This window comes from Castor canadensis, chromosome 1 (genome assembly GCF_047511655.1).
Source record: "Castor canadensis chromosome 1, mCasCan1.hap1v2, whole genome shotgun sequence".
NCBI lineage: Eukaryota > Metazoa > Chordata > Mammalia > Rodentia > Castoridae > Castor > Castor canadensis.
In genome coordinates this window covers 122,062,523-122,089,879 of record NC_133386.1, presented here as the reverse complement: position 1 = coordinate 122,089,879, position 27,357 = coordinate 122,062,523, and the positions used below count along the sequence as shown (strand labels likewise).

General features: G+C 37.3%; 1 protein-coding gene across 13 annotated transcripts in view; it reads right to left on the bottom strand.

The window, feature by feature from the left end:
• Window positions 1–11,871: 11,871 nt before the first annotated feature.
• Picalm (phosphatidylinositol binding clathrin assembly protein) overlaps window positions 11,872–27,357 on the bottom strand; it is a 114,400-nt gene continuing 98,914 nt past the window's right edge. For 12 of the 13 annotated variants that reach the window (XM_074081662.1, XM_020166762.2, XM_074081659.1 and 9 more), the window contains 3 exons: window positions 25,637–25,741; window positions 14,466–14,568; window positions 11,872–13,230 (listed from right to left, as the gene is read on the bottom strand). In XM_074081662.1, coding sequence (XP_073937763.1) covers window positions 14,476–14,568; window positions 25,637–25,741 — 198 coding nt within the window. In that variant the 3' untranslated portion in view covers window positions 11,872–13,230; window positions 14,466–14,475. The remainder of the gene's footprint in view (window positions 13,231–14,465; window positions 14,569–25,636; window positions 25,742–27,357) is intronic. The other variant, XM_020166765.2, reaches the window with a different exon arrangement.

Genomic DNA, 27,357 nt, shown 5'->3' with positions numbered 1-27,357 from the left:
AAAATGAAAACACAACTTACCAGAATCAGTGGGATAAAATAAAATCAGTTTTAAGAGGGAAATTTATACCCATGAGTGCTACATTAAAAATTTAGAGTTTTTGAGGGAGATGCGGCTTGCCTCTCCTCCTGACTCACCGCGGTTCACTGTCATGGAGGAACAAGTCGGTCAGGAAGCTGCACGTAAGCCATGGCTTTTTAAAAAATTATTCACTTATTCACATGTGCATACATTGTTTGGGTCATTTCTCCCCCCATGCCCTCCTGCCCCACCCTCTTCCCCCCGCCCCCTCACTTCCAGGCAGAACCTGTTCTGCCCTTATTTCTAATTTTGTTGAAAAAAAGACATAAGCATAATAAGGAAGACAAAGCGTTTTTGCTAGTTAAGGATAGCTATACAGAGAGATTCCTAGAATTGCTTTCGTGTACACATACAACCCAAGTTGATTCATCTCTAACTGATCTTTACACTGGTTACTGACCCCCTTCTCATGTTAACCTCTGTCACTTTAAGGTTTCTGAGATATGAGGAAAACCTCTGTGGAGCTGGAGGTGGTGAGTCACTGAATTCGCATCACCCTCACCAGCCACAACGTGAAGACTCTGGAGAAGGTGGGAGCTGAGTTGATCAGAGGCGCCAAGGAAAAGAACCTCAAAGCGAAAGGACCAGTCCACATGCCCAAGACTTTGAGAATCACTACAAGAAAAACACCTTGTGTGAAGGTTCTAAGACATGGGATTGGTTCCCGAGGAGAATCCACAAGCAAGTCATTGACTTGCACAGCCCTTCCGAGATTCTTAAACAGATTACTTCCATCAGGAGTAATCAGGAGCCAGGAGTGGAGGTTGAAGTCACTATTGCAGATGCCTAAGTCAACTATTTTAATAAATTTAATAAACTGAAAAAAAATTTAGAGGGCTGGGGATTGGCTCAAGTGGTAGAGTGCTTGCCTAGGGATATGTGAGGCCCTGGGTTGAACCCTCAATGCCTCAAAAAAAAAAAAAATCAGAGAACTATCAAATAAATAACCTAATGATAAACCTTAAGCTCTTAGAAAAACAATAATCAGCCAAACCCAAATTTGGTAAATGGAAAGAAATAATAAAGATTAGGGCAGAAATTAATGAAATTGAGATTGAAAGAACAATACAAAGGATCAGTGAAACAAAGAGTTGGTTCTTTGAAAAGATAAATAAAATTGACAAACTCTTAACCAAATTAAGCAAAAGAGAGAAGATCCAAAATAATAAAATTAGAGAAGAAAAGGAAGACATTATGATATTATGATAGTTACTGATGAAATTCAGAGGATCATTAGGAAATATTTTGAAAACTTATATTCCAATAAACTGGGAAATCTAGAAGAAATAGGTTAATTTCCAGATGCACATGACCTGTGCAAATTGAACTAAGAGGATATAAACAACCTAAACAGATCAGTGAGATTAAAACAATGACACTGAAGCAGTAATAAAGTCTTAAAACAACAACTATCACAAAAGCCCAGGTCCTAATGGATTCACTGCTGAATTCTATTAGATTGTTAGAGAAGAACTAACACTATGCTCCTTAAATTATTTCATGAAATAGAAAGGTAAGGAACACAATTAAACTCATTCTATAAATCCAGTATTACCCTGTTACCAAAACTGGGTAAGCATATCAAAAAATAAAACCAAAAAACAAAAAACCAAACCAAAAAATAAAAACTAGACCAATTTCCTTGATGAACATAGACATAAAAATACTTTATGAAATACTTGCAAACCAAATTCAACAACACATGACTGAGTTGGTTTCATTCCAGGGATGCAAGGATTATTCAACATAAACAAAGCAATAAACATAATACAACACATAAATAGAATCAAGGGCAAAGATCATGTGGTCATTCCAACAGATGCAGAAAAATCCTTTGATGAAGTTCAACATCCCTTCACAATAAAAGCCCTTAAGAAGGTAGGAATAGAAGGATCATACCTCAACATAATAAAGACTGTATATGACCTAGCCAACATTGTACTGAAGGTGAAAAACCAAAACAATTTCCTCTAAAATCAGGAAAAAGACAAGGATGTCTACTCTCTCACTTACTCAATATAGTGCTTGAATGCTTAGCCAGAGCAATAAGGTAAGAGATAGAAATAAAAGGCACACAAATACAAAAGAAAGAACTCAAATTATTCATATTTGCAAATTATACAATCCTATATTTAAAATGCCTTAAAGACTTCATCAGAAAACTATTATATATGATAAATACTTTTGGTAAAATAGCAGGATACAAAACCAACATATAAAAGTCAGTAGCTTTCTATGCACCAGTAATAAAGAGGAGGAGAAAGAAATCAGTAACACAATCCCATTCACAATGGCCTAAACACAAACATGCAAACAAAGAATTAGAAATAATCCTAACCAAAGAGGTGAAATACCTCTACAATGAAAAGTATAAAATACCAAAGAAAAAATTGAAGACCTCCTATGTTCACAGATTAGTAAAATTAATATTGTTAAAATGGTTATATTGCCAAAATACAACCTATACATTCAATGCAAAATCTCAATGACATGCTTCATGGAAATAGGAAAAAAATAATCCTAAAACTCATGTGGAAGCACAAAAGACCCCAAATGGTCAAAGCAATTGGAGTACCAGAACAATGCTAAGGTAACACAATACCTGATTTCAAATTATACTACAGAACCATAGAAACAAAAAGGGCACAAAAAGAGACACATAAGACCAAAGGAACAGAGTAGAGGACCCAGAAATAATCCCATGCAGCTATGGTCACCTGATTCTCAACCGAGGAGCCAAAAACATATGTTGGAGAAAAGACAGTCTCTTCAATAAATGGTGCTGGGAAAATTGGATCCACATGTAGAAGATTAAAACTAGATCCGTATCTCTCACTCTGTACAAATTCAAAATGGATCAAAGACCTTAATATAAGTCTTGAAAATTTGAAACTACTATAAGAAAACACTCTAAAATATAGGCACAGGCAATGACTTTCTGAGTAGGATTCCAATAGCTTAGGAAACATTAGCAAGGATTGTTAAATGGGATTGCATCAAATTGAAAAGCTTCTACACAGCAAAGGCAACAATTACCAGAATGAAGACGCTGACTACAGAATTAGAGAAAATATTTGCCAGTTATTCATTTGACAGGTGATTAATGTCCAGAATATATAAAGAAGTAAAGATATTAAACACCATGCCTATAATCCTAGCTACTCAGGAGGCAGAAATCAGGAGGATCGTAGTTCAAAGCCAGCCCAGGCAAATAGTTCTTGAGACCCTATCTTGAAAAAAAAACCCAACACAAAACAGGGCTGGTGGAGTGGTTCAAATGGAAGAGCACCTGCCTAGCAAGTGTGAGGCCCTGAGTTCAAACCCCAGTACCACCAAAAAAAGTTATTAAACACCAAAACTAAATAAAAAATAATCTGATCAATAAATGTGTGACATTTCTCAAAAGAAATGCAAATGACAATAAATACATGAAAAAATGTTCAATATCTTTAGCTTTTGTGCTTTGTGTGGGAGGACAAAATGGAAAATGGACAAAACTGGAGATTACAATGTTAAGTGAAATAAGCCAGATACAGAAAGAGAAAGTACATATTTTCTCTCATATGCAGAATCTAGACAAAAAAAAAAAATATTCCTAAAGTAGAAGGGGAACTATTTGAGAAGAAGAAGGGGACCAGTGGGAGAGGGGAGGGAGAACAAGAGAGATAACTAAGGGGTGAATATGACCAAAATATATTGCATACATATATGAAAATCACCATGAGACATTATTTTGTACAATGAATACTAATAAAATGTGCTAGATGTGGCAGTTTCTCCCTCACAATGTGAAAAGAAAATATTAAACGGCTGAAAGCCTTGTCTGCATAAGACGTCACAGTTGACAAGGTATTTGGAAAAAGAAGGGGACAGTCTTGCAGAATAGTAGCATCTCTAAAGCAAATAGGCAGGCTTTCTGTCAACCCAGCACTCAGCAGTGAACAAAGCTACAATAGTAGCTTGTTAGTGGACTGCATTGTAAAGCAAATGTCAAAGTTGTACCACTGGGAGCATCCTGTCAGTATCTCTCATTCAACAAAGCATCCATGGAACACGTCCTTCCTGCCTGGCACTGGGTGTGAGACCTTAGGGAAGCAAGAGGAGAAGTGGAGTCACAGTCCAGGAGTCACACAGTCAGGCTGAGCCTGAGCTGCTTTTGTTCTTGGCAAGAAGGAGCAGAAAAGGAAGTGAGAGACCACAGGATAAGATGCTGGTGGTGGCGTGGGTGAGATTGCCCTGTGTTTAACCCACACTAATTTAGTTTTAGGACGTTTAGTAATAGGTTTTGGAAAGAAAAATTTAATCAAAATGAGTTTAGGTGGATTTTCTTTAGGTTTTAGTTCTCAAAACTACCTATGTAACATTTGCATGTTGTTATTCCAGATTTGGGGGGATGTGGACCAACCAGGTGGTGGCAGCTTTAATCCCAGGCTAGAAATTTGCTTATTTTGGTGCAGAAATTTGAAGAAATTAAGGAGAGTTTGGAAAACACTGCAGATTTGGAATGTCTTTGGCAGTTGCTTATTCTCTAAACCCTGGATACCCCATCTCTCCTTATGGACCTAAATCCTACATTGCAGGATTATTTCAAGGTTTAGAGTGTGTAACCTGCACATTGCAGACATTCCACATATGGCAGCTGAAATGATAGCTGACATTTAACAGTAATTTATGATTCTCTGGAAACAAGGCTAAAGATGTTTGGCTCACTTTGCAACACGTCCTTATTGCTCAGTCTTCTGGTGGTGGTGATGGTGTGTGTGTCTCCGTGTGTAAGCTCTGCACGCTTTCATCAAGGGGCTCTGAATGCACAGGCAACAGTGGGTCAGCGGCCACCTGGTGGGAGGGCCTGTGGGCAGCTCTAAGAGGCAAAGCCCATGATCCGATCTGCATCAGGCTAGAGGGGCCCTGCAGTAAAACTAGGTCCCAAGTGCTTCCGTGTGAGGAAGGGGAACACACAGGGCATTTTTGTTTCTTTTTTGAGCTCTTTTAGTCAGACACTGGAGTGATTCAGGGAAGGGGGGCAGGGGTATTTTTGTGGCAATAAAGGGCTGTTTGTTAAAAGGTCTGCATGGTCCCTGATGGTCTCACTAGACCTCAACACAACAGTTCTCTGTATTTTTCTTGGAATAAACAGGCTTTTGCACTAAAAGCAAGGAAATATGCCCTCGAGCAACAGAGGCTTTCTAAATATTAGTAACTTTAACTGGATTAAGTATTTCCATTTCCCATTCCTATGACTTTGTGAGGCTCAAATTCCCAGAAAGTCTGCTTTTTGTGGCCATGACTTTGGGATTGCTTACGTTTGAGGTCATTCTGTTATGATGTGAGTAAGTGCTAAAAATCTTCAAGAGACTTTTTAAAAAAGTCTTGAAATAGAAAGGCTAGAAAATGAGTTTTACAGTAACTGCAGATTCAGATATCCTCCCAGATTCTTTCCTGCAAGTCTTCATCAGCATTTCTTTCCTCAACTTGCTGGCCTCTTGCCTTCTTGGGTCAGTGCTATCTTTTTGTACAGTCTCAGCTATAATAACATGCTGGTTCTTGCAACATCTTCCTCCTGAGAAGAATGGAAATTAACTATGTGGATTTCCCTCTGTAAGGCTGCTCCAAAGAAGGCTGGAGAGGCACTTTTACCTTAAAGTCCTCAGACACCAAATCAGCCGGGTGGTACACTCCCACCTCACTGGAGGTTCTAGTATGAGTGTGTGATTAACCTTGACTCTTACTTAGCAAGTGCAAGGCTTGGGTCCTGTCCCCAGCACCACAAAAGACAAAACCAGAAAGTTGCCTCAGAATCAGATACTCAGCTGGCACCAGGGCATATGAAGTCAGGGGGTCAGTGGTCTGCTTTGAAGGCAGTTTACACGACAGATGTTCATGATATGAAAGGGTGGAACAGACAGTTCCCAAGACTGGACTTCAAAAGACAAGAAATGCGAACAGCAGCAAACACTTAGAGGTGTGGATCATAGGCACTGTCCAATGTCAACCCCACTGTGATCTTAAGATCACATTCCCATTTTAAGATGATTAACAGGCTGAAGGAAATCTAGTAACTTTCCCATTGTTGCCCAGCCAGTTAGGAGCAGAGCCAGGATTTGAACACAGAAGGTTTGCCTCCAGGATCTAGACTCTGGACCACAAACTATTCTGCAACACTCTTAAGAACAACAGTAACTTCATACTGAAGCTTTCTGTTGGAAATGCCTCCATTGATTCAATCATTAAATACAACACTCCTATGAGCTAGGCATAGGCTATTTTGTGCTGCAAGGATGCCCTTTAGGAGTAGCTTCAGGTAATGACACATTCCACTGATATGGCTTTCCAGCCTTTAAAAGATATGTATTATGCAACACAAGTTCCCCTCCTAACTCCCGTCCCCAGATTACTTCCCTGAGTAAACTTTCTAAAACTGAAATTATTGGATTAAGCCAATGCTCACCCAAAACAGCTTTACTAGTTTATACTCACCTCAACCTTAGATAAGCAATCAAACCATGTGCTCTCTTGTTCATGCTCTCTCACACATGCTATTTGACAAGTCAGCACTATATATTCCAGTATATTGTAGAGTGGTTCTGAGTAGGTCCAGAATCAAAACTCAGTAAGGGACTGGAGGTATGGCTCAAGCAGTACAGTGCCTGCTTTGCAAGCACAAATACCTGAGTTCAAACCCAAGTCCCTAAGAATGGGGGAAGGGAAGATAAAGAAGGATGGAGAGGGTAAATCTAGCTAAGATATATTGTAAGCATTTTTGTAAATGTCACAATGGACCCCCAGTACAATAAAGAGACATTACCCATTCTAAAACAAAACAAAACAAAAACTCCCAAAAATCAAAGCCTAAGTCCCACCAAAAACAAATGGCAGGAGTATTAAGAGTCTGAAGCCAGCCAGCCTGAGGCTACAGTGAGACCCTTTCTCAAAATAAAAACTAAGCTGGCATGGTGGTACATACCTGTAATCTCAACCACCCAGGAGGCATGGGCAGGATGACAACGAGAGGCCAGCCTGACTATGTATAGTGAGACCCTTAAAAAAAACAACTAAAACAAAACAACAAAAGGTTCAACCAGTGAGTGGTTAAAAATCACAAGTGTCATAATCTCTCTGAGCCTGTTTTTTCAACCATAAAATAGACATTAACAAAGGTGCCTTGCCCTATGTAAAGGTTGAGTAGAAATAATTAAGGACAGATTAGGAACTCTTGAAAGAATTAAACTAGGGATAAACTCAGAAAAAAAGGTGCCTCCTTTGCCTTCAATTAAGTGAACAAACATACATAAAACCACTTTCCATTTGGAAGGCACCCTTGCTGTTTTCACTTGAATTTTAAGCCACTACTGAAGATGAACTGTCACTGGCCATTAGTATTTCTTCGGTGAACTGTTTTCTTACATCAAATTCTTTTTCTATTTGACGCTAGATATTTAATCACCTATTTTCTTAAGATTTATAGTTACATTTATACTGTTTAGCCCATTTGGAACTATTCTGGTATATAATGGCCAGAGTCTATCCCTCCTTTTCTTCTTCCCCAAATACATTTTTTTTTTACCTTTTTAAAATTAGGATATATTCATTGTACAGGGAGGATTGTGACAATTTCAGATAGGCTTATATCATACACTGAGTAGATCACCCCCACCTCTCCCACTCCACCCCTTTCCTGCCCCACTTAAAGCAATTACAAGGTTTCATCATTCTAGTTCATGTATATATATGAAGTCCATCAACCATATTCCCTCATCTTAATCTCCTTCATTCACCCTGCCCTCCCAACGCACTGCACCTTATAGCCCTGTCTTTCGTTTTTAACTCCAAAGTCAATGTTCAAAGGGGTTTCTCAATGAAACCCTTCCTCCCACTCCCCATTATTCAAGTTTTCAGCACGTATCTTCTACTCGCACAGATGTATTTTGATATTGACTATCACATTTCTTTCCCTCCTCCAAGTTCCACAGAACAGTTCCACTATTACAAACACATTCCACGTTTGTAGTTTGTGTATGATCATGTTGGTTGGTTGTGCATATGGATATCTTTTGGATCTGTCTTCCACATAGGAGAGAAAACATGCAGCCTTGGTCTTCATTCAACATGATGTCCTCCAATTGCATCCATGTACCTTCAAACCACAGGTGTCATTCTTCCCTATGGTCGAGTAAGACTGCATTGTGCATATATACCACATTTTCTTGAACCATTCATCTGTTTAGGGCACCTGGGTTGTTCCCACTGCTTGGTTGTGAACAGTGCTGTGATGAACATCGGTTTGCAAGAGTTTCTCCTGTATCCTGACTTACATTCCTTTGGATAGATGGCCAGGAGCAGTATCACTCGATCTTATGGCAGTTTTATTTTTAGCTTTTTAAGGAATCTCTGTACTTCTTTCCATAATGGTTGTACTAATTTGCATTCCCACCAACAGTGTATAAGGGTTCCCATTTCACCACATCCTTGCGAGCACCTAAATACTTGATGTTGGTAAAAATCAGCTCATTAAATTGCTTTTTCTTTTTGGTGCTGGGAACTGAACCCAAGCCTCATGCACTATTGAACTACATTCTTTCAAAATACTACTTTATCACGTATTTTAACATGCTATAAGGCTTACTGTCCTATTCTGCACCTGTTTTTCAGGCCAGTATCATTAAGTTTAATTTCCCATGCCTTTCACAGTGAACCTTCCTTCGCTTCTGTTCTCAACATTAGTAATACAAATTCTGCCCATGTCAGCAGTCACAAAAGACTAGTTCCTTGTGACAACCGTGACTGCAGTTGTCCTCACACCTGCCTCAGCCCACCTTGCTGTGCTTCTCAGGATTCCCCAGTGAACCTTTCCTCCTTCCAGCCCTTGAAGCTGCTCTCCAATAAGAAATGTGCTTTTCAGTTCCTACCCTACTTCAAGTCATAAATGATCATAGATGCACTAAGCTGGCAGTGCCAGTATGGTATGTGTGATACAAAGTGCTCTTGAAAGGCTAAGAAACTAAGTTCTCCCACACCCTGAAGTGTAGATGAATGCAACATTCCTGTCCCTATGCTTCCAGTTAAAGGCATAACCTAGTGCTTGTTCACCAGGAGCACAGGACAGCAGCCAAGTGCCCCAGGCAGACAGAGTGCCTGACTGGAGAAGGTTCAACATGTCCAGAGATGGTTTCCAAAGTGAATCTCAAAATTTTTATTTTGAAACCAACTTTAAAATTAGCTTTTATAGGCTGGAGTTGTAGCTCAGTCGAAGGTTGCATGCTTAACATGTACAAGGTCCTGGGTTTTACCCCCTACACCAAAAATAGCTATTTCCATCTAGAGCTTATTAGGAAACAAAATTTCCATAAAACTTTCCAATCTAGTCTTTCTTTGCTGTCTGCCTATCATCACTTGAACCTACATTGCCTCAAAAGTCACACATTTGCCCCAAAAATAAATACTTAGAAAGAACTTCACACAATTTTGGGTAATGTGAGCAGTTTCACACAGCTAAGAACTGCAGTTACACATTACAGTAACAATGTATGGTACCATTTACTGAGTGCTTACTTTGACTGGAAATAATAGGTAGACTTAGAAACATTTCTGACTGGTGACATTCAAACAGAACACAGTAGCAAGGTATCAGTTGTGATTTTCTAAGGGAGACATCTGCAGCCTTTCTTCCAAAATCTATTCAGAATGCACAATTCCAGAAGGGCTGGTCAGCCTTGTAACAGGCAGCAGGTGTGGCAGAACAAAGATCTAAGCTAGCAGAGAGGATGCAGGGATGAAGGAACCCTTTACACTGTTGGTGGCAATGTAAGTTAGGGGAACTATTTAAGAAGAAGGAACCAAGGGAAGGGAGAAAGGGAAAACAAGAGTAATGGGTGTGAATATGATCAAAGTAAATTATATACATAAGACTCATCATTTTGTACAGTTAATATGCTAATAGTTTTGTTTTGTTTTTTTAAATCTAAGCCCAGTTGCAGAGACTGCTGATAGAAACTGAGGGGTGTTTTCCAGAAGGCAAGAGTTGTTTATCTGGCTTGAGTGCTGAGGCCTCTCCACAATTTATGACCCAGTCTGCCAGCACACATGAGCCACACTCCTCCTGAATGCATAGAGTTTGTCCTTGGAATTTTGAAGGATAAGCAGCTGCATCAGTACTCTGAATTTTCAGTTTGGAAACACATTTATGGATGATGATGATGAACAAGAGAAGGGTTTTGAAATGATTTTTAATTCAAATAGAAACATCTTGTAAAGACATTTTCCAAGGATCACGTTTTGCTAGCTTGTGGAGAACATTACTAGTGTAATGCAAGACCAAGATATGGACTCTAGTTAAGGGATGTCTTTTACAAAATGCTGAATGCTAATAACGAGATGTAAAACCAAAAGCAAAAAACTAATTCAGGAAAATGATTTGGGACATGAACAGCTACTAACAATCGAATCTCTCTCTCTGCAGCTGCTACCAACTTGCTAACTAACTGAGCAGTGAAATGCTGTGGGTTATGGATGGGGTTTAAGATGATGGCACTATACATTCAACAGCTGATTCACTTTAATCTTTGTATTTTGACTGAAGTTACTTTATCATACTCGTATTCTTCCCTGTCAACCATGTCAGGCCATCAGGGGAGGAGGAAGCAGGAAATGTGCTTCCCAGAGGGCCACCTGGGAACAGAGTAGCCAGCAGTTTAGACTGCAGAGGGACACAATCCCCCTTTCAGTTTGTTTGTTTTGAGACAGGGTCTTGCTACAGAGTTTAGGCTGGCCTGGAACTCAGTTATGTAGACCAGGCTAGCCTCCAACTTGTGATTCTCCAGCCTTGGTCTCTTGAATGCTGGGATTACGTGCCCCATTTCAGCTTTGAATTAATGATTGCAGGTCACAGCAAACAATGAACAATGAACCATGAAATCAAATACCTGACTCTCTCCCACCTGCTAGCTTACCACCTTGGGCAAGTTTCTTTTCCGATTCCTGATAAGACAGGTAAAATATGGGTAATTCCTATCCAAAAGAGCCCAAAATAGTTTGAATAAAATGGAAAGGATTATGAAGCACTTCATATACTGAATAAAACTATCAAAATAAAGTAATATGAAAGAAAGCCACAGACCTTAAAATATAATATTCGAATACTAGAAGACACAAGTCAAAATATATTTTGTGATAAGAAAGTTAACTTATAAAAGTACAATTTTCTAGTTTATGTTGGCGGTTTAATGAGTCAAACTTAAAACCCAGTAAAATTAACAAAGCACACTAAGACTATATAATTTTTCCAGAAAGCAGATGTTTACCAATGCAAAGCTTTTAATCCCAGTATCACATACTCTAAATCCTACTTACTACTCAATACGCAACAAGATCCAAAGGTTTTTATTTTTGTTTGTTTGCTATATTTGAGACTGAGCCCAGGCTGGCCTGGAACTCATGATCCTACTGCTTCAGCCTCTAATGCTGGGATTCCAGGCATGTACCACCATCTTCTGTCAAAGGTTTTTTTAGCAGTCATATGCACCACAAGCATATTCTCACTTAAACTTACCTGACTGAAGGGGCATCTAACAGAAAGCAAAATGAACAATTTTAGTAAGTGGTCCAGTTTAGCAATAAGAGTCTAGAAGGCAACAAAAATTGCAAAGAGAAATCTTTTTGGAAATTTAAACAAAACAAATTTTATATTTTATTAAATCAGCAAATATCACCTGGGTATACTTTTTTATTAGCAAAAAATGATAAAAAATAAAAGGAAAAAAGAAAATGCACCTCAGACCAGAATACTAACAAAAGTTTTGTGGAAGCTGCATTTTATTTGAAAATCCACCCATTTTGCTAACATACATTTTAATATTGTAAACAAAAATAGAATTTGCAGAGACAATGCAACAAGTATGCTTAAACTCATGTACAGAATTGCTTTCCTACAATGAATGTCCTTCTTAAGGCCCCTCTCAACCCAAGTGTTAAGATGTATTTACACAAAGCACCGATCAACAGTGCAGTTTAATTCTCCGTTAGCTAAACTCTTGGCTAGACATTAACTTTAAAGATACTATTTCCCCTTGTTTAAAAGGTACATGATCATAACATGGCACAAGCCAAATAAAAAGTTCAAGGATTTTGTCCCCCTCCCCTCCCCAATAACACCTCCTAGAGTTTTACTGAAAAGAAGGAAAGTCTTGAAGTGAAAGCAATTCCTCACATTCATTTTGGAAAGGCCCTAATGTCAAATGGAAAATAATGACATGCCAAGCACAAAGCAGTAAAGATCCTTCCCAATGCACTAATGCTGAATTTTAAATGTAGTGCTTTTCCTAGTCAGTGAACTGTTCCCTTGCAAAATCCTAGGCACAGAATTGACTATAAGGATTAATGCATTTATAATGCTTCCCTAAGTCCCACTAGAGACTGAGAATTCTTAAGGGATCCAGACCTACTACGGACTTGCCTTAAAATATTTAGTGCTCTGTATGTCAGCTGAAAAGCATTCTGAATCAGATTCATTCTTGTGGATAAAAATCAAACATACTGTGTACATCCATACTCATTCTCATAAGGAGGTTTGATACAATATTAATGTTATGTAAAATTGATAATCATAAATAAATACAAATACTTAAGGAATGTCTACTGCAAACTGAATATAAATTTTTTTAAAAGAAAAGTTAAATTTCAGTTACAGTTTCTGTATTTGTGAGGACTGGAGAAAAGAAAAGATAATGCATAATAAGAAATATGTTTTTGATCCCCCAACGAGTCCTGCTGAATTATTGTAAAGGACACAGCTCTTCTTTCCAGGCAGCTTTTCCAATACAAACCTCACACTTTCCAAATAAGGGCTTTTCTTGGTAGGTTACTGATTATGGGTATTAATAGGAGTTGAAAGAACTGAAGGGTTAGTCACCAAAGAGACAGATCTTAGTCTTAAATCATGGCAATTCTTGGCTTTATAAATGGTATCAATAACTTCTCCTATAAACTAGTCCCAATTTCCTTCCTGGGCCTTCACTGGGTTACTGTAGCGTTCTAATGGAAGAAGAGTTTAAGAGACAGCAGTTTAGATTTTGCTGGAAGTAAGGTTTCGCCACTTGAGCACTTGTCTTTTTTGGAATAATTCCATTCTCTTCCATCTAGTTACATAAACTGTATCTGGAAAAAAAAAAGTATGTAAGTTAATTCACTGCATTGTAGGATATCTTCTCATAAATAAAAATGTGGCCTTTACCATATAATTGGCCCAGAAGTATTGACAACATGGTTATCACAAACCCTGATTACAAAACAAAGTGTTATGAGCTTATCATGTGCCAGAACTCAGTATTTGCATCGTAATTATAGGGACTTCCAATACCTTTCTAATTACTGAAAACCAAGGGGTAACCTGGGGTGGGGCGGGGGGAATAAGGGAAGAAAGAAGATCAATGAGCTATTTTTCCATGAGAAGTTCAAAAACATTTATCCATAAAAGCACAAATATTCCATGTGAAATCTCCTACTGAAAAGCAAAATGTGAAATATTATTTCTAAATGATATAAAATTAGAGATAATAAAAGAAGAATAATCTTATGCTAACTAATTTCCTTAGTAATATAAATCAAAATCTGAAAGATCTATAAAGGAACACTTTTCAATTGGGAGTCACTGTTCATTCAAAGATACTTTACTTTTCTGTTTAACTGCCTATCTACAAGTATTAAGCAGGCAGATGTGCTAACAAGCTTGTCAAATAAGAAGAGTGTAAACTCCCAAAGATCTAGAAGGCAAATGTAAGCTGGGGACTAGAGCATCAAGAAGAACAATTACACTGCCTCCAGAAAACAAGGGCAGTGTGGATCATATGTGGAATCCTTCTAGTCATTAAGTATTCATTTGCCCTTAATTAAAAAACAAGTTTTTTTTAAAGTTACTATTTTTAAATGAAAAGGAACACATAAAATACAAGTTTAACTTAAAGAAATTATGGAAGTGAATTCCTGACAATTAATCCGATTCATTCTGCTACAACTAAAGCTACTCCCACAATCAGGCTCTAATACAATGTATAAAATTGGGGAGTTCTCTACAATTCATTATAAAGATTGACTAAAACTCCTACTTTTTAAGAGAGGTGTTTGATCTCATCCATCTGCTGTGAGCAATGGATACTTCCTGTGATTTTATACCTTCTAATTATGTTGAAGGTATTTTCCAAAAGCTACTTCTTATGTTCTATCTTGACCTATTTTTATTTTTCATCTATAAAGAATAGGAAGAGGAGGAGGAGGAGAAGCAGAGGGAACCTAGACTCTTAAAGAAACAAAGGAGGAGAAGAGTGAATGGTGCTTAATGTTTGGTAATTTTATTAAGTATTTAAGTCCCCATCTCCCCCAACAAGCAGCAATACCTAAAGTGATTTATAAGAAATCCTCCAAAGAAAGTTCTGCAAAAGGGTCCTTTCCTGAAGCTCTGTGAGGACTGTGACTGGAGGGGCTGGATGCTGCCGACAGCTGGGGGAAAAGAAGACAGAGAGAGGGAAAGAAAAAAAGATCTCAGAATGACAGAATATGAAAGCAGAAAATGTAATGAAAGAAGAAGTGGTTTTTGTTTTGTTACCTTTAATAAACATAAAGGCAGTCTTTACAGAAAATGGAAATATTAAACTAAAAGTTTTGTCACATGTGCTTTTCAGAAAACAAATGTGTGCTTCTGAAATTTGAAAGGAATAGTCTTTAACCCATAAAAGTCGACATAAGCTGACCACGGTTAAGACTTTCAGTGTGGAAGCATAGGGAAAATGGGTAGGAGAGTATAGGAGACAGGATGCATAATTGTGAAGATGACTTCCTGTGTCCAGGCTAGCTGTCTATCTAGCCTCAGTGCAGACTAAAATATCTAGCTGCCATTCTTTCTTTCCCATTCCTTCCTCCTAATGGGTGGAAAGTCCTGCCTTCAGTTCTCAGACTTTTTTCACAGGGAGTCGTCTCCTGTCCTGATGCATCTACTGTGGGGAGTGAAAGGGACCTCAGAGGTAACTTAATCTAACTTTCCACATACTTCTCTGAATAAGGGGACACTTAAGATCTTTGATTGTTTCCTGTTTGAGTATATCTGCTTCATTTTTATAATCTGAACTCATCCTTTAATTTGGCTATAAGGTAGGTTAGACTATTGAACCAGTAACATTTGAGTATTCTCCTAAAGAAAGTCAGTTCTGAAGAATCAAAATGTTAATTTTCATATACGCATCTCCTTCATTTAGCTGATGTATAAGCATTTAAAGTTCAATACAAGCTATTTGAGTTTGGAAGAAACTTTTAGTTCTTTTTCTCCCTCAATATAGGATTCTGGATCATGCAAGCACATGGCCACTATGAAATGAGCTCTTTTTAGTGATGTTCAATTGCCCAGTAAATCAAACTTGACTAAATGCAAACAGTTTCAATCCACACTTCCATCATTCAAATCCTATAAAGAATTTTAAGCCACAAAAATCTCTCTCTCCGAAAAGCATGACAGAGAATGAAGAGCCAATGAATTTCAGCAAATATTGCACCAGTATAAGTAATTTGTCATTCAGGACACTAAGATCAACTTACAAGTTTAGAAATCACCATCGGTTATACTGGTGGTCATTTTCCTAGTCTACTTATTGCTTCAGAAATAAATGTTTAAAGACAATAGGAAGAGATGACAGCAAGGATGAGGGAATCACATAGGCAGCTGCTGCTGGAAGGACAGGGCACAACGTTTGGGCTTCAGGTTTCAAATACCATCCATGCAGGCAGAATCAGGTATAGCCTAACTGGAAAGATGTTCCCACCTTCCCCCTTCAGCCCAAATGCGGATTACCCTTCAGAAGCAGAATGATTTCAAGTAACTATCAGTCACTAAGGGGGAGGAGGGCCAACATTCACACTTATCCTCATTATTAACTGGGTTTCTCCCAAGCAGATTTTGTCTTTTACTTGAAGTTTCGGCAACAAACCCTGCTCATTACAGACATACTGCATCCTAAATGACAGGTCTGCCATAAGAGCCCTGAGCTAACCTGTATTCTTACATCAGGTTTTCAGGAGGGCAGCAATCTGATGGCCTGATAACACCAGAAAAATGCCCCCGAATAAACCAAAGGAAACATTATCATTCTTCCCAAGACGTGAGTATGCTGTTAGACAGAAGTCCCAGAGGCTTACAGTATTAAACAGGATCAAATTTCTTTGGGGAAAAAGGTACTGTTTTTTTGTTTATTTGTTTACTGGCAGTACTGAAGTTTGAATTCAAGACCTCATGTTTGCTAGACAGGCAGGTGCTCTACTACTTGAGCCACACCCCCAGCCCTTTTTTGCTTTAGTTATTTTTCAGGTAAGAGCTTACTTTTTTGTGATCCTCCTACTTACAGACTCCTGCATAGCTAGGGTCACAGACATGTGCCGCTGCACCCAGCTAAAAATACTGTTTCTTTAACTAAACCTTGTACTAGTCTCTTTTAAAACAGTAGAAATACACACTTCTATGTCTTTTATCTATAAATATTTAGCAAAATTAAAATGTGTTTGATACCATTAATGAGAAAATAAAACTTACTATCCTTGCTGCTATTTCTTATCTCATTAATATCCATCTGAAGTGGATAAAACCGTAGCTCAAATGGGTTGGCTACTACACAGCACCGAGGACTGGGACACCCAGTAGCCTTAACCATCTGGCCCATTCCTTCCCAGAGCCAGTGCCAAGCACAGACACACCTCACAGTGGTAAGATAGTAGTCAGCTCAGAGAGAACGTAAAGACGAGGGAAGGAAATATGCTGTCCATATTATTGTTCAAAGAGAGCAGGAAGAAGAAAAGGGGCAATGGGATCCTAATGCGTTCAGAAACAGCAGCATTTTACATGTCTGAAAAAGTCATCTATGATATGAGCACCAACCCTCCTGTACTTATCATTCTGTTGGACACATCAGAGAACATGATGTAAGGCTGCTAAAACACATAAAATGGCAACATTAAAATACTGGATGATGAGGAATTAAAAAAATACAGAAAACACAGCATTCATTACAAGTCAAACTTCACAAACAGCATAAGACAAACCATAATCGGTCCTTCCCGTTTCCCTGAAACACATGACACATAAAAACAAAACTGCCTTCAGCAGTTTCTCAAGAATGTGTTCTCCATAATATTCTCCACCCCAAAGTTCCCACAGAGCTTAACGCTTAATGTAGCTATCAGTCTGTTCAAATCCGAGTAGCCTACATTACAGCTAAAGATGTCTTTTAAAGTAGTCTTAGTTCTCCAAAACATATTTAATCTTCTCCTCTCAGTTATAGAAAAATGAAATAGTAAGCTACAAGAGCAGCACATAAATTTACAAGTAATAATGTAACTCGTAGTTGAAATACCTCCACTACTCTAATCAACCTTTAAAAAGTGTATGTGTAAAGAATTTCTAATGTTTCACCTGCAGAGGTTTTCCTTGACTGTAGAGCACTTAATATAGTAAAGACAGTACAGAAATCATAAATTAACTTTAATAAGACAAACATACCTAAAGGAAGTTTTAAAACTCAATTCTATAGATAGAATAAAAGTCATAAAATATTTACTCCATTACACTTCTGTTTAACATCAAAGAAAGATTTTCAGGTTGGAATAAGAATATAGAAGCAGTCTCAGAAAGTGAGGCTAGTGCAATCAAACATTTATGATCTGGGACATGACTCAACTCCCAAGCACAAGGTTCTGTGTTCAAACCCTAGTATTGCCAAAAAAGATTTAAAAAAAATTAATAGAAGCCAAGTATGGTGGCTCGCACCAGTAATTCCAATCACTCAGGAGGAAGATAATGGTTTGAGGACAGTCCAGACAAAAAAGTGGTTTGAGGACAGTCAGACAAAAGTTAGTGAGACCCCATCTCAACAAAGAAGGTGGCCATGATAGCTCATATTTGTAATCCCACCTATAAAGAAGGCTTAGGTAGGAGGATTACAGTCCAAGGCTAGCACCAGGAAAAAATATGAGAACTTATCTGAAAAATAACTAAACCAAAAAAAGGGCTGGGGGAGTAGCTCAAGTGGTAAAGCAAAATCTATCAAGTGTGAAGCCCTGAATTCAATGTGAATACACATTTCACCTTGAGAAGCTGGATGTGGTGGCACATACCTATAATCTCAGCTACAGGCATAAGTATGGCAAGTTTGAGGCCAGCACTTGCCTAGTAGGCAAAAAGTCCTGGATTCAAATCCTTGGTACCACAAAAAAGTTTCAGAGAGACTAAAACATGGAGTATCTATAGGGGAAGTTTTCTAACATGGTTCTGTACTTAAAATTCTTAGGGAAGCAACTTTGCCATGTCTTTCCATTTAAATTTTTTATTCATCCAAAAGCCTAGGTAGCAAATAGCAATACTGTAAGAGACTCATTTTGAGGGCTGGCAGAATGGTTCAAGTGGCAAAATGCAGGACTAGCAACCATGAGGCCTTGAGTTCAAGTCGCAGTACTGCCAAAAAATAAATAAATTTTGTAAGACTCATTTTGTCTTCACTGAGGGAGCAAAGACACCAAGAGGAAAACGTGTGTAGTTCTTTTGCCTAGAATGAGTGAACAGGGTTTTATAGAAAGGTGAACTGAATTGAATTCTACCTCTCACATAAAATGGGGGTGAGAATAGCTAAGCCCAATACCTGTGTCCTTGTTTATAGCTGTCTTGAGGATTAAACGGCAGTACGTATCCAGTATAGTGCCTGACATAAGTCAACAATTCAAACATTGTGTCAGTCTTCCCTAGAAATTACCATCAACTGTTCACATGTGTGGTAAAAGCTCAGCTCCGTGTCAATCTGTGCTACTTTTGCTCTTCTGCTGTACTATTAGCTCTCTAGGTCTATAAGGTCTGTGACCGCCCTGTCCACCGGTCACTTATGCTTCCAAATTACACTCATCTCTAGGCTCTTCGGGTTAGGCGATGTATTTTATCTGTCTCTTGTTTGACATTTAGCAGTGACCTATTCTATACATTCTAAAATGTGGTAAATGAAAATGCTTTTCAGTGATAAAACAAGCTTTGTAAAAAAAATGGCCTCCAAAGTGGGGTGTAAATAGAAATTAGAACTTATCTCTTAATTTTAAAATTTAACCATTTAAAAAATTATTTTTACATATTTTATATCTAACATGTTACTTCAGGAATAAATCAATAAATCTGTATGTACGCACACCGAGGGCACATGCTTACTAATGCTGGAATTTAGGGGCTAATGGCATTTCTCAGCAGACACTTGCCTAGCATGCATGCGTCCCGGGTTTGATCCCTAGCACCAAGGGAAAAAAAAAAAAAAGGAGGAAATTTAAACAGGCTATTTCTCTAGATAGTGACAGTCAAAGCATCCTATGCTTTCTAGATACACAATGCTACATGGTCACTCATGTTCATTATCAACTTTTTGGAGAACTTCAGACACCCAAGATTTTAAGATCACTTTCTGGTTTTGCTTATTACAATGAGAAGTTACATCTCCACCATTCTTTTAGAAACAATGTCCTCCAAGCCTACATGCCTGCTGTACACGCTGACTTAGTAAGGACAGTGCCTGCAGATGGGACTTTTAACATCTGACTGTCTTGTGTGTATACTGAGGGCTACAGAACCACTTCTTCATCTATGGTGCTAAACCCCAATTCCCAGAGTAAATTCTCTCATGGTATCCTGTAGTAGGCTAGGATGAATAAGCATGACATACTGCTTGCTGGCAAGGCAAAAAGCTTTCTTCACAAAAATCCAGCTGGGCAGATCAGCTGATAGAAGCAACACTACCAATACCCATGATTAATACACCAAGTTTAAAAAAAAAAAAAAAGCTCCCACAAACTAAGCCTAAAAGCAAAGGGCTATTGGTTCTTATAAACAAGAAAGTCATTAAAAAAGGCCATTTTAAAAACAAGACTTAAATTATTCCTGTATCTAAAACCAACAGTACTCCTATTTAGAAGGGTAAAAAGCACTCACAACAGGCCAGTGTTTCTTTTCAGACACTTAACTGATGTCATACTTAAAATTGGCTACTGCAAACAAAAAACAGCAGCCATTTTGTATATTTAACCTGATGTGCCATACACAAAACTAGCAGTCTTTCATAAAAATGCCTAATATAAATTAAGGAACCAACAAAAATTTTAATATGCTTATTTTTAAAATTGTCCAAGATTAACACTAATGTTTATATTGAATTTTGCAAAAAAAAAAAAAAAAACAGGCAGACTGCTATGGGGTCCACATAAGTTCGTCACAAAGTTAAGTGATGAGAATATGGCAAACACAATAATCTTCCCCATCCACAAAGAGCTTCAACAGTATCTAAAACTGCCATGCAAGCATTCATTAAAACAAAGTGTTATTGCATACCACAGTAGCTTTCAAAAGAAAACAGAACTAAGTTAACTGTGTTCGTGCTCGTAACATGATAGCTGCAGACTGCAAACAGAGTGAGTTTTCAAATTACATGTCAGCAACGGACATTCCAATTTACCAAACACTAGTGAAATTTATATAATAAATTTACCAATAAATTTATTTATATAATAAATAAAGAAATAAAGAAAAAAGGCTAAGACTCTATTCTTCCCAAATTAAGAGATATACTAGGAACCTGTAACAAGTAATCAAATACTAAGTAAGACTGTGAGGAAATAAAGAAGAGATAAAAAGTAAAAATAATGAAACCTAGCATTTTCCATGTAGTCAAACACATAGGAAGATGCACTAACGCAAAGCATATTTAGAAGTAGCTAAAATGGTTAGAAATGATCAGAAGAACTTAATATCCACCTTTAACTAAGAGATTAATGAAAATACCTTAAAAATGCATAAATAATGAGCCCGCTCCCAAACAAAAAAGGGGTGAGGATACTGGAGCTGGGGATGTACCTCAGTGGTAAGAGCTTGAGCTTACCATGCACAAGGACCCAGATTCAATCACCAGGACCAAAAAAGTAGTGGATGGGGGTGGTATCGACAGAAGAGTATATGTATAAGAAGGTATAATTTCAAAGCTATAGTATAGACTACTAAGTTAAAGTTATAATAAAGACAATTTCCTACAAAACAGAACAAGTCTATGTGACAATAACCTGGAAGGTATTATCTACTTACTCATTGTCAAGCACTAATGCAGCACTTAGAGCAACCTAGATAAAATATAGAAGATATGACATACTGCTTAGACTGTCTTACCAATAGAAAACAGATCTGGTAAGAGATGGAGTGCTCTGGACAAAATTAACGATTTGCTAGTAGTCAGATAAAAAGACCAAGAGCCCCGAAGTATGCCCCAGATTGGTAATGAATGATACCCCAAAGAAACACTTAAAGGAACAAGGAATTCTGGTAATAGTTGTGGAACTGGGATTTGATTGAAAGATTCTATTTTGACGCAACTGTGTTTTTCATTTAATCTACCATTTACTTTACAATGTGCAAAGAAAAGGTCACTTCTCTCATAGATTTTTGCATCCAACTGAAAAAAGGAGAACAAAATAACAAGAGATTAAAAGGTAATTGAAAATTTTTGGTTGTGGCTAACATCAAATAGACAAAACTGATCCAAGGGAACAGCTAGTAACCATTAAATATTAAAGCATGATAAAAATCTCATCTACTTCAAAGACAAGCAGTTAATTTAAAAATTACTATTAAAAAAATAGTCAACATGAAAACAAAGGTGTATTCATTCCTCAGGTGAGTCAGGTAAAATTTCAGCAAACAAATCAAACCAATTTTGAATACTACCATAAATTACTACAATGTTACAATTATGTGAAATGAGAAATTAAAGAGAAGTGGAAAGGTGCATGGTGAGAATGTTAAGTTTTCATCAAGATTCATTTGATAAATAATGTCCAAAAAACTATTACACATGAGGCACTACTCTTGGAACTGGGGATAGAAGCCTACCTTTAGGATGTTTACTATCTAGTAAACGGAGTCTTGTTAGACTGGATGGATGGATGTAGAGTGCCTGCCTAGCAAGCAGAAAGCTGAGTTAAAACATGATAACCATGAAAAGAAAGGAGAGGAGAGGAAAGAGGACAAGAGGGAGAGGGGAGAGGAGAGGAAACAAAAATAATGCAGGATAAGGAAAACAAATTACGGATCTCATAATTACTCAAAAAGGACAAGAAATGACCAAAGAATGGGGCATAAATCCACTTTGTGGCAGATGAAAGATCTTTGGAAAACCCTGGATAGTTACTAAACTTGTAAAGGCATGAGCATTAAAGAAGATGAATATGCGGGCACAGGTGGCTCACTCTTGTAATCCCAGCTACTCAGGAGGCAGAGAGCGGAGTCAGCCCAGGCAAATAGTTCACCACAAGACACTATGTTGAAAAAAACCCATCACAAAAAAAAGCTGGTGGAGTGGCTCCAGTTCAAGCTCCAGTACCAAAAAAAAGTGAATAGTCTGTTCACTCATCATTACTCTTAAAAACGGAGTAAGTCTTCATGAGGGAGACTTAAGATGAAAGGAAAGCTGAGGGAATGCCTTAAATGCTCAACTGTATTTAGATTCACCTCTTTAGATGTTTTAGTATGGAAATAAGATGATATAAATACTGGCAACATAAGATTTTCCCAGTATTTACAAAAGGATTAAATTAGAGGCACAAGTAACACAAGAGAATGCTGCAAAACAAGCTCAAATAAAGAAGCTTCAACCTAGGAGAAGGCAGTTCCTAGTAATAGAGCAGAGGAACAACTAGTGGGACTTTTGAGATCAGAAACATGAAAAATAAAGAGAGGAAAGGAATTAAGAGTCACCAAAAAATTTAAGCCTATAATCCCAGCATACAGGAGGTTAACGCAGGATGGCTAGCCTGGCTATATAGTGAGACCCTGAAGATTCTGAGTTTTAAGTAACTCAAATAACTTCTGTGTGGAGTCCAAAGTTTCTGTGAGCCACTTTACTGCTGCCTCATTTCTTTTTCAAGTTTTCAATGTGCTTCTTTTATGTGTTTCTTCAACCAATAATTTTAGGGTTAAGTACTTACTTTTGAAGTAGAAACATGTTACCCTAATGTTTTCACAGTTACTTCTCTTCTGGCATAAAATGAGGAACAGACATTTTGGTTGCTCTTTATGAAAATTCTGGCACTTTTTGGATGCTTTAGTGAAAAGGTTATGGGGGTTTTAGAAAGTAACAGGAAATAAATTAAGAGCTGATGGTATGGGATTAGCACTTTATTTTAAGGCAGATTTTCTTTTCTACTGTTTTTTTAATGATTTTTTTAAAAAGCAAAACTCATAATGTTTTAAACTGAACGTATTATGCAAAACTGCAGAGATATTCTTGACAACTACAGTAGTTACATCCCAAATGTATAAATGTGATTTGCAATTCAACAAACAAGACCCAATGAACTGCTGACAAAGAAAACAGGGCTACTTGTAATGGTCCTCTGTCTTACAAGTATAGAGACAATGTGGGATGAGCACTGAATGAGGCATCAGAAACACCAGGAGGTAAGTTATATTTCACCACAGACTGAGCTGAACGTTTCCAAGTTTCAGTCTCCTTTTCATCAATGAAACATCATGATGATATCTACCTTAAACATTATTTTGAGAAGTGTATACACACTACTTAAATATACTTAGGTTCTAATCACTTAGTCCTTTACAACAGGAAACCAAATTATTAAAAATAAATGATAGTATGTTTGAAGTTAAAAGTATGACTAACAAAGAATAAAACAAACCCTTGAGGGCATGATGAAGCTTGTAATTGTACAACCTAAGAATCCATCTCCATTAATAGATAAAAAACCATCAATATACTTCTTTTTAAAAAATTTATTATTATTATATTATTGTTGTGCTGGGGGTACATTATGACATTTACAAAAGTGCTTACAACATATCTTAGTTAAACTCACCACCTCCATCATTCTTTATTCCTCCTCCCCCCATTTTAGAATAGTTACAACAGGTCCATTTTTCCAACACTTTTTTTTTTCAATACACTTCTTAAAGTTATAAAAATCCACTATGTTTCTTTAACAAGTCAAAGCAGAACTACCCATAATTCATGTCATAAAACAAATACATAAAAAATAAATGACATATAAAAGTAATGACTACCATGCATCAATTACCCTGACCCCAAGCTATCTTCACTGTAAACACCTAACTGATTACAGGAACAGGCAGAAAAAAAAATTATCATACATAGACAAAGGGGTTAAAAAAAAAGGGCAGGAATTATAGGTGTGGCTCAGTAGGTAGAGCGCTTGTTTAGGATGCGTAAGGCCCTGAGCTGAACCCCAGCATTGCAAACAAAAACAGTAACAAAGCAAGTATGACCCTGACCAAAGACAAGTGAACAAATATATGAATTGTGGCCATACACATTCTGTCTCCCCATCAGAACTGAATTCCACTATTCACTTGTAGTCAACAGAGGTGGCAATTTAGTGAATGATTTCAATACTCAAAAAAGGCACACATATGAAATAACCTCACATACTTCACTAGTCTATGAAATACAGACTACAGTCAAACTGGATCAAAATAAACTATGTTTTAGCAATGTAACACCATATGTCTTGGCAAATGCAAAATGTATGTGCATTCAAGTGAGAAAAGGGATAACAAGCCCATTACCAAATGTTTACTCAAATGTTTTCAAAAAGCATCAAACACATAGAGTACACTAATCTGCTGGCATTGGAAACAACTTTAAAAATGGAGAAGTGCAGTAACAATCATATGCAATGAATTATTTCTGTTAAGGACTATGAGCAGAACCACAGATGAAGGATAAGCCACTCCTTCTTAAGGGGCTCATTCCATCATCTGTCACCAGAGAAGTAAATAGTAAAGGGTTTTCCTTTCTCTCCTCAGAATAACAATTACAAGTTTTAAAAAACAAACAAACAAAAAACCCTAGATTCCTCTAATGCCAACAACAATGGGATGTAAAACAAAGACTGACTAGAGTGAATTTTCAGGAAGGAGACAGCACTAGAATTATTCAAAGAGGAAAGTCTCTCGTTCAAAGAAATTAAATGAAATGTACAGAATTAAAAGGGTTTCTTTTTCTTTTTGGTTTGTTTTGAATACAATCCTCAGTGGCAAAAAGTTTATCTAATGAAAAAAATAACAACCAAAAGATTGTGGAGATTTGCCAAGAGTTTTGCAAATATCCAAGGACAGCACTCTTGTAGCATTACTCAAGCTAAGAGCCAAGGAGCTGAGGCACTGAGTTAAAGGTTTTGAGGATTCACAATAGACAAGCATGCCAGAATCATGAAGAGAAGTAGGTTCCTTAATTTTAGAAAAACATCCTCTGTATTCGTAAGTTATGAAAAATTTTCCATCTTTAAAATTTTAATCTACATGTCCTTTCCCTTCAAACAATCAACATTCCCCAAAGCTCTAATATGAGAACAATATGGAGCACCTAACATCCAGGATGAAGGGGAAAATACAAAAAACTTATTAAGTTGTATAAAAGGATTTTTTAGGGCTATAAAGCTTTTCCAAATCAAGAATGTTAGAAGAGATGGATATAGCATGTAATACCTGTGCTCCTGATACAGGGCCAAAGGGGTTAGGCGGTCTCATGACAGGCTGGCTGTATATTAAGGTTGGCTGTGTCATTACAGGTACACTTCCCATTTGAGGAGGCTAAAAAACAGAAGAATATCAAGTGAAGGGCTGTTGACTCACATCTTCCTTACTATGAGTGAGTAAAAAAATAGTAAGAAGAACAAAATTCTTTGCTTTGACTGAAAGGGAAAATTTCTCTGCACACAAATAGGTCTAACAGCTACAATTTCTTTCTTCCCCTGGTGGTACTGAGGGGTTTGAACTTGAGCCACTCCACCAGCCTCTTTTTTGTGTTGAGTATTTTCAAGATAGGGTCTCTCAAACTATTTGCCTCGGATGGCTTCAAGATAAGATCCCTCTGACCTCTGCCTCTTGAGTAAGCAAGGATTACAGGCCTGAGCAATGGGCACTGGACTAACAGCTACAAATTTTTTAAAGAGTATTTTTCTGTATGGAAAGTCTTCAGCATGCTCATTTAAAAAAAGGTAGTAAAGAAAGTCTTTTTTTTCTATTTAATGGAGTTGCAAATTATAAACTTTAATTTTATAATTTTAAACTTTAAACAGTGTAACATAAAATAGTTCAGAACAAATAACTTAGCACAAAACTCAAAATTTCCAGATTTGCCAGGCTTATCTATGAGAAAAGTGTAAATTCTGTTTTATCAAATCAAGTTTTTATGCCATTATGCAAGTAATCACATGTGAAGACGGTTTTTAAAAGAAGTTCATACTCTCTAAAGTTCTTTCATTTTACCTCAAGTGTTTTAGGAAGAATAAGATGGGGCTTAAATTACAAAGAATTGATTCACTCTTGAGTAAATGAAAAGTAGAATCGTCACTCAGGATCCCAGGAGGCCAAGGCAGGAGGATTGTGAATTCAAGGCCAGCCTGGGCCATGCAGCAATCTCCTCTCCATCCTCCTTCCCTCCAAAAAAGTTCTCAATTAACCATCCATTTCTTTGAAAATAATGCATACAATATAGCACTGTATTATTTTGCTTAAAATGTAATGCTTTAAAAATCTTCTATTTTAAAAGGTTCTATTTAGCCTTTCAACTAGACTTAACCACTTACAAAAAGAGCTTGCCTTTATGGCCATGACTACCAATCCAAAAGCTGTGAAACTTCTTCACATGTATAAAGGGAGCTACTCCCATATCATATACAGGAAGTAAAACAGCAGACACAGTATCAATAATGAGGACACAATGCTGCATTCTATCAGCATCAGCTCATCAAATATGCCAATGGGTTGAAGCCTCTCCTGCCAAGTCTCATCTAAGTCTATATACTGAGAGGGTTAGGAGAGTGAGTATTATATTGAATATGGAGTATGAGGAGCTTAAAAGTTAGATTTTTTGTGCTCTATCAATCATTGTCACAGGATAATCTCTCTGACCTCTCCCAGTGTAATTCAAGAAATGTTAATCTCTTCCTTCCTCTACAGTATTAATAAGACACACTGGCATTTAATGTAAGGTCAGAACAACAAAAGCTTGGAGTTAATACTAGCATTTAAATCAGTTTGTAGGACTAAGGTCTGGCTGAAGTGGTAGAGCACTCGCCTAACAAAGGCAAGACCCCAAGTTCAAACCCTAGTACCTCCAAAAGAGTTTGTAATTAAAAACTACATACTTAGCAAAGTTATCAGAGGAAAAATAAGCAATTAATACCCTGAACACTAATAAATAC